General features: G+C 41.4%; 1 protein-coding gene across 5 annotated transcripts; it reads left to right on the top strand.

Annotated features, from left to right (window-relative positions):
• The first annotated feature begins 78 nt into the window (after window positions 1-78).
• LOC133469278 (endothelial PAS domain-containing protein 1-like) lies at window positions 79-5,632 on the top strand. Of its 5 annotated transcripts, XM_061756131.1 has the most exons (9): window positions 79-225; window positions 1,174-1,340; window positions 1,590-1,780; window positions 2,184-2,268; window positions 2,340-2,440; window positions 3,197-3,360; window positions 4,086-4,192; window positions 4,266-4,434; window positions 4,506-5,632. In XM_061756131.1, exons 1-9 carry the CDS (start codon window positions 200-202, stop codon window positions 4,576-4,578), a joined length of 1,083 nt encoding a protein of 360 aa, XP_061612115.1. In that variant the 5' UTR covers window positions 79-199; the 3' UTR covers window positions 4,579-5,632. The 5 variants fall into 5 exon arrangements, with proteins under 5 accessions (XP_061612115.1, XP_061612117.1, XP_061612116.1 ...); XM_061756130.1 differs by lacking the exon at window positions 79-225 and having other exon boundaries at window positions 248-1,340; window positions 4,509-5,632; XM_061756129.1 differs by lacking the exon at window positions 79-225 and having other exon boundaries at window positions 249-1,340.
• Window positions 5,633-8,023: the final 2,391 nt, after the last annotated feature.

Raw genomic sequence — 8,023 nt, 5'->3', positions numbered from 1 at the left:
GTGGCAGCGCTCCTGTCGCGTCCTTCCTTCCTTCCTCTTTTTTTTTGTATTTTTTATTTTTCACGCTTGTGAGGTGGCGGCTGATGCGTTGAAGGGGGAGGGGTTAGGAGGGGGATGCTCTTCCTGCCTCGGCTGACCTTTTGACGTCTAATTGATGCCTGACTGACGGACTCACTAACCGTCCTAGACGCTCAACGTGATGAGAGTCGACAAGGAACGGAGAAGGTAAATTTTAGAGGCTTTTTTAAAAAGAATAATAATCATCTTTTCTTTTGGATTATTTATGCTACTTGGCTAGGCTTGTACTGATGGATTTCTGAAGTTTAGAAATGCGATGAAGAAGCTACTGTAATGAAAGTTTCTTTAATGTGAGAAAATTATTTTGAAATTCACTTTAGTTTCTTTTTTTAAATTATATGTAAAAAAAATCTGTGAAAGGCACGCATCTCTATTTTTGGTCTTAATCTTCAAAAAAAAAATTCTCAATGTTTTCTAATTAAATTTATTTTATTGTTTTATTTTTATTTCTGTTTTTATTTTTGTTGTTGTTGCTGTCGAAAGGAGAAAAATGTACTTACACCCAAATGTTATTTTCTTCTTTGTCTTTATTAGCAAAAACAAAACTTTTCTCCAAATAGATGTATTCTTTTTAACTTTTAAAAATGAATTACATTTTTTTTTTCTCGAAAGTAGATTCTCTTTGAAAAAATTCACTCCAAAGTTCATCTGTTAAAACCCATAAAGACGGGTGCAGTTTGCAGTTTAAGTTTCTATTCAGTTGATTATTTCAAACTCAAGGTTCATAAAATATGCGCAGTTCAAATTAAGACAAATCAAATCTATTTTTACAGTGCAAAATACCTCTTCAAGAACTATACAACAACCGACGGCAGTGTAAATGAGGATGTAAAATAATATGATGTAAAAAAACACATTGACTAGATTCCAGTCAGCCTAAGAAAACAAATGCTTTCATGTAAAATTTCGCCAAGGGTAAAACAAAATACAAACATTCATCTTGATCAGTTCAGAAACGGGGGGTGTACAGACTTTTGATATCCACTTTATGCGACACAGGGCCCTCTCTTCTCGTACTTGTGGCCGTACCTAATGTTGTGTCTGTCTAATGTATACCCGGTCACGACGTGACACGTCACCGTTGCTCCCCGGCAGGGCGATCAGCCGCGAGGCCGCCAGGAAGAGGCGGCGAGTGGAGTCGGACGTGTTTGCGGATTTAGTGCGCCTGCTGCCCCTCCGAGCCTCCGTCAGGGCTCACCTTGACAAGCCCACCGTTATCCGCCTGGCTCTCTGCTACATCCGACTTAAAACACTGCTCAAAGGTTTTGTTCTCTTGATATGTAAATAATTTGAAATGTATTCATTTTTCTTGAGGAAAAAATGTGAGCGTTGAATTGCCTTTTTTATTCTCATTTTAAAAGTATTTTATTTTTTGTTGATTTGTATTTCAATTATATGTTTTAATTTCTGTTTTTAAACAAAATCTTTTTGATGAGGTTTTTCATTCTGCATCAGTCACTGTGCTGGATTTGTTGGAAATTCTGTGATGTTTTCTGCATCGCAATCCACAGACGCGATGTACGCGTCAAAGTTTTTCATGAGGGGAGCCGACCTCCATCAGAATTTGAAGGACGAGATGGAGGCCGTGGACGAGACCGATGTCTACCTGAGGGTCCTGGAGGGATTTGTCATGGTGCTCTCCTCCGAGGGGGACATGATGTTCCTTTCCGACAACGTCGGCCGCTACCTGGGCCTCACGCAGGTGGACACACATACAATACACCAAAACTGCACTCCGTTCACCCAGCTTCAGTACTTCTCATTCAACCCCTCCCCAGTCACCACAGGTTTACCCCAGGGCTCCGTCTCGGAGCCCTTGCTCTTCATCATCTACCTCCTGCACCTCACATCCGCCTCATTTTCTGTTAACGTAATATGTTTTTATCATTGCTTTGCTCTACTTTTTTGGCAAGCCCACCTTCTCATGTCCATCTTCCTCCCACAACTTCTGCTCATCAGAAATTCACTTTCAAAACTACGCAACCAAAATCCATTTTATTGTTGTCTTATTAAAAGGCTCTTACAAATAAAATGTATTTATAGTCGTAGTAGTACACGCACAGAAAGGTGAAAATGCATAATGAGGATTTTGGCTTCTTCACCAGACAGAGCTAATGGGCCACAATGTTTTTGAGTTTACGCACCCCTGTGACCACGAAGAAATCAGAAGTAACCTCCGCCTTTCTGCAGGTTTGTGAGTGTGTGCGCGTATGTTTGTGATCCAAGCACATTAGTTACTTTGTTGATTTTGTATTTTTAAGAAGAGTTTTGGAGCGACGCAAAACGTGACTTTGTGGTGAGGATTAAAAGCACGCTAACCCTCACAGGACGAAGCACCAACCTCAAGTCGGCCACGTGGAAGGTTGGTCACAAATGACCCAAAAAATTTGTTTTATTTGACTGATTGATATGTTGTTTTCAAATTTTTTTTTTCTGAACACATATTGTTTTTATTTTAGTTTTGTTTTATTGACACTTTCTGAAAACCCCACAATATTTTTGTTTGGGTTTGAATATTCATTGTTTTATTTTAATGTTACAGCCTTTTAGTTACATTTTAAAACTTGTTTTCTATGTTCCCTTTTTTATTAAGATTTATTAAAAATATTTTTTTGTTCGCTTTATTTTTTATTTTTACTTTAAAATGTTTATTGTATTTGAACTTTCCATTTTAACATTTGAAAAAAATTCACTAACTTTATTTTCTTTATTTATATTTTGTATTTAAAATTGTCTTGTCTTTCAGTTTTTTCTTTTGCAAATTCCAGTGCCTTTACTCTTTACTATTTCTATTTAAATTTTGTATTTCATAATGATCTTTTTTTTCATTACTATTTTTTAAAATTACATTTTCTTAGCTTTTTGTTTGTCTTTTATTTGGTTATTATTATATAACATTCTTTGTATTCATATATTTTTTTTCTTTTACAAACATTTATTTATTTAGAAATGTTTACTTTTTAAAGTCTTTATTTTAAAATTGTAATGAATATTCTTTATATTTGTATTTTTGTGTATTTAATATTAAACAAAATTTCTCCATTCGTACTTTTTCATTTGTCATTGCCTTTATTTTCTTTTGTATTTATCTTTGTATATTCCCGGTTTGCGATTGTAGGTGTTGCAGTGCCAGGGCCGAACGATGACTCGCGCTGACCCCTTCCTGGCCTCCTGCCTGCTGCTCATTTGTCGTCCTCTGCCCGTGTCTCACACGCTCCTCTGCTCTCGCACCTTCAGCAGCCAGCACAGCATGGACATGAGGTTCATGCACTGCGACCACAGGTGACCCCAAACACATTCGACAACAACAGCGTCCCATAACACATTTTCCCACGTGTTTGGGAGATTTTGTGATGGTCCGGTGGAACCAAGGTTGAATTTTTGGGGCCATAACACTGCTCATCGCCAAAAGAACACCATACCTACAGTGAAGCATGGTGGCAGCAGCGTCATGCTTTCGGGCTGGAACTGGAGCGTAAGGTGGAAGGAATTATGAACAGTTCAACATAGCGGCTAGTGTGGAACTAGGGCCTTAGAACAAGTATAAGGAGGTATGAACAGTTCAAAATAGCAGCCGGTGTAGAACTGGGGCCTTAGGAAAAGTCGAGAGAATTACGAACAGTTCAGAATAGCGGCTAGTGTGGAACTGGGGCCTTAGAACAAGTATAATGAATTATGAACAGTTCAAAATAGCAGCCGGTGTAGAGCTGGGGCCTTAGGAAAAGTCGAGAGAATTACGAACAGTTCAGAATAGCAGTAAGTGTGGAACTGATGCCTTAGGAAAAGCGGAGGGAATTATGAACGGTTCCAAATAGCTGTCAGTGTGGAACTGGGGCCTTAGGAGAAGTGGAATAAATTATGAACAGTTCAAATTGCAGTCAGTGTAGAAATTGGGTCTTAGACTAAGTGGAAGGAAGTATTAACAATTTGGAATGGCAGCCAGTGTTAGTACAAAACTTTTAGGTTTGTGCTAGAAAGCAAAAAATAATGTGTATGTGTGTGCGCAGAGTGACGTCAATTTTAGGGTACACGCCCCACGAGCTGGTGGGTCGCTCCATCTACGAGCTTTGTCACACGCTGGACACAGTCTGTTTGAGCAAATATCACATCAACTGTGAGTAGTGAAGGTGAAGCAGCACGTGGCTCATTTCTTTTTTTTTTTTGTAACGCTTGTCGGTGTTTCCCAGTGTACACCAAGAGCCAGTCGGTGAGCGGTCGCTACAGGATGCTGGTGAGGGGCGGCGGGTACGTGTGGGCGGAGAGCCACAGCGCCGTGGTACCAGGGCCCCGAGCGCCCAAGTCGAGAGCCGGGGCCCTGCGGCCCCTCTTGATCTTCTGCGTCACCTACGTGCTGAGGTATCCGCTCGGACGTTGCAAGCTATTGGGGCGATATCATAATTACGCGCGTGTGTGTGTTTACACGATAGCAGCGTGGAGGAGCCCTTCCTGCAACTCTCCCTGGAACAAAATATACAGCATCGCTACGTGAGCTGCAGCTAAGGAAGTGACGCAGACCTTAAAACGGTCCGTTTCCCAGCGGAGTCCGTCATTGCTGATGCGGCATTTCGACACGAAGTGCAACTGAAGAAATGATGCTCGCTGAAACGACGGAGCCCTTAAAACGGTCCGTTTCTCTACGCAGTCCGTCATTGCGGTTTGCGGTCATTTCAATGCGCGGAGCAACTGAAGAACCGATGCGCTCCCGAGACAAACCGGCCCTTAAAACGGTCCGTTTCTCTATGGAGTCCGTCATTGCATTCTGCAGGCATTGCAATGTGGCGATTTGCAGCAGGATACTTTTTTATTTGTTTCATTTTGTTTAGGAAATTCAGCAGTAGGCATGTCTATCGTTTTGGCTTGAAGCAGTCGTTTTAGGGTCATTTTTGTGTTTACTTAGCAACATGTCGTTTGGTACCTATAGCTATCATAAGTACACCCACAAAAATGTCTCAAGAACCCCTGCCGTAAAACAAAGAGCAGGTCCGCCATTTTAGTTTGAAATGTACATTTTAGGCTCCGTTTGGCCATTTGCAGGCCTCCTTTTTATCAGCCGTGTAAAACTAAAAGCCCAAAACGATTGTCGACGGTTTTGATTGTGGTCGTCGGACCGCTACGGGCGAGAGTGACGAAAGTGACCCCTTTGACTTGTTCCTGACCTCGCGCTTTACTTCCTTTGGGGTTTCCTTCTGGGTCACCTGACACGTGGGGTGACAGCGAAGGCGTCAGACATTGGCTACACGCACACGGGTGCGTGCGCACACACACACGTGCAGCGTGCGTAAGGTGTGTCGATGGGGAGATGTGAGCAGACGCGAGGCGAAGCCGCAACTTCCTGAAGAGAGACGCTCGGTAGGAGAGTTCTCGTGGGAACCTTTTCAACTTTTTACCTCTTGGCCCTCACACACACACACACACACACACGCACGCACAGTTTCGATTCAACTGATTTTACAACGACGACTAGAAGAAGACGTTCTCGGGTTCAGGATGTGTGGTTTAAATGCAGCTGAATTGTATTTCATTTCATTTTCTAATAAAAAAATCTTCATCCATATTCTATTGTTAACACTTAGCCTTGTATGTTGTATGTATTTTATTTTATTTTTTGTTTGAATGTTGAAGGAAACCAGAGTACCCATTGTAACTCGTGCAAGTAGCCCGGATTCGAACTACGAACCGCTGACCTGTGAGGCAAACATACTAACCACTAGGGAACCGTGCTGCCCTTAGTCAAATGTATTCAAATAAATATGGCTACTATGTGATATGTTTTGTAAACCTTTCATTTCAGCCTCAAGTGGCTGTGACGTGTGTGGCTTTGTATTCTTATCCTCACACTGACGCAGTGTGGAAAGACTCTGGCGCCCTCTGCTGTTTGTTTGCTGTCAGTAAAAGCAAATTATTTTTCACCACTGGACAAAAATGTCCCAAAAAGTGACTACAGGTCATTTTTGTCTTTTGCCACCTTATGGAAGCCGCATGTAATTGTTCTGGCTGTTAGGGTTACGTCGCTGGTACAGCTAGATGAAAAAAAAAATCATAATTTTCACACTCACATTTGATGATCTCTCATGCCACACTAATGTGTTTGGGAATTACTGCTGTGCTGTATGTTTGCATGGTGCCACCATTTTAGGATTGAATGTTAGTAATTCAGCGTTTAGTGTTAAATTTGCCATATTTTATTCAAAATTTAAAATGAAAATTTGTGATTTCTTTTTCTTTTTACCTCTATGTGATTGGCGGTTCAGAACAGTTGCTAGGCAACATCCTTTAAAAGCAGTTGCCATAGCGATGCAATGCATTATAAGAAGATAAAGGAACTGTACAAGGCACAGAATATATTATTGGAATATATTAGATTCTTGGAAGAATGATGTTTTAATGCACTGTTGCGGTAATATATCATATCTAGCTTGGATTGATATCTTTCTCTGAAAAAAAAAAAATATTTTTAGGGATTGAAAATAGTTTAAAAACACAATAAATATAACAAATAATACAAATACTTAAGATAAAATTATTATTTTTATTTTTTTTAACATTTTTAAACATATGTCCTATGTGTTTGAACATTAAAAGACCACAAAATGATTTAAAAAAATAACTAAAATGTCCTCCACGTGCCTTGGAAGCAGGTTTTCAAGGTGACCCTGGCAGTTGTTGCATGGCCCACATACTATAGTATAGTTAGTGTGTGTCCGCGCGCGCGCATTCTGTCAACGTAGCTCTCCTGCTGGTTCACGTCAAAGCAGCACTCACAGCAGGCACTCGACCCCCTTCTGACGTCATCGCCACGCCCCCCCCCCCCTTTCCCCCACGGTGGGTGTTGTCGGGCTCTCCGCCAATGAAACGGCGCCGTTGACGCTGATCGTAAATGAGAGGCCAACATGGGGCTTGAGGTGATTGGAGATAAGCAGCAGGTTATCTTTATGATCCTTTTGTGATTTTTATGTCTACAGGTAGAACAAAAAGTTGTTTTTTTCTTTCGCAGTCTAAGGTGGACATTTACGCTGTTAGCTTACATATGTCGGCCTTTATAAAGACTAACGACGAATTGAATGTTTTGTTTTTTTTCTTCCTTTGTACGTTTTGGAAAAGGTTTCCTCTAAAGATGGGGTTGTTCCAGGAAGTACCCATGTCCATACAAAACCAATGCGGTTTGCTATTCACGAATTCACATACAGTATACGGGATAAAATTTCAGCCCCCCCCCCCCAAAAAAATACTAATCGTAATATCATATGAACCCGTGGCTAGAAAGCAAACCGCGGAAAGTGTCTGTCGCCGAAATGCACAGGTGACAGTACGGGCAAAAACTATCCACACGCACTCCCTCCTTATTCTTGCCCATTTCTTGTGTTTGTGGCAATCCGCTTCTCCCTTGACAATTGCGCCATGTTTTTGTGGTTCAAGAAACGATAATACAGCACACTCTACTGTACGTGGAGCCTTAAAACTCGATACAAGGCCGCAGTTTTTTGTTTTGTTTTGTTTCAGCGCTCAATCGTTTGGTGTGCGGCGAACAGCATGCATATTACTGCATTTAAAACAAATTACGTTTGCTTTATTTGAATGGATTCCCACTGAGTGTACGGGAGTGCGTATAACGTGTAACGTAATCCCGTTTTTTTGCACTGATTGATTGTCTGTGATTGTGTTTGTTTGTCCCAGCGCTGAGTGCTTATCTGCCGTGCAGAGTCCACGGGTTTAAGTCCAGTCGGTTACAAATGAGCTCAGCATACCGTTTTCAGCTTGTCTCCACGTGCCGTACGTAGCCGAGCGGCACGTATGCGTGAAGGAGCACGCCGTCGGCGCGCTCTTACGTAAGGCTTTGATAGCTAAATGGATGGATGGCAGGACAGACAGATGGACAGACAGACAGATAGATGGATAGATTTAGGACATTTGGACAACAACAACAATTACAGTTACCGTGGTTGAG

This window comes from Phyllopteryx taeniolatus, chromosome 19 (assembly GCF_024500385.1).
Source record: "Phyllopteryx taeniolatus isolate TA_2022b chromosome 19, UOR_Ptae_1.2, whole genome shotgun sequence".
NCBI lineage: Eukaryota > Metazoa > Chordata > Actinopteri > Syngnathiformes > Syngnathidae > Phyllopteryx > Phyllopteryx taeniolatus.
Note: the sequence above shows the minus strand (reverse complement) of the source record. Positions and strands in the feature narration are given on the sequence as shown.

Bases quoted from the DNA above. Each gene is read 5' to 3' on its own strand.
- LOC133469278 (XM_061756129.1), top strand. From the start codon at position 1,127: ATGTATACCCGGTCACGACGTGACACGTCACCGTTGCTCCCCGGCAGG. The intron at 2,269-2,339 runs GTTTGTGAGTGT...TGTATTTTTAAG, and splicing joins TAACCTCCGCCTTTCTGCAG to AAGAGTTTTGGAGCGACGCA. The intron at 2,441-3,196 runs GTTGGTCACAAA...TTGCGATTGTAG, and splicing joins TCAAGTCGGCCACGTGGAAG to GTGTTGCAGTGCCAGGGCCG.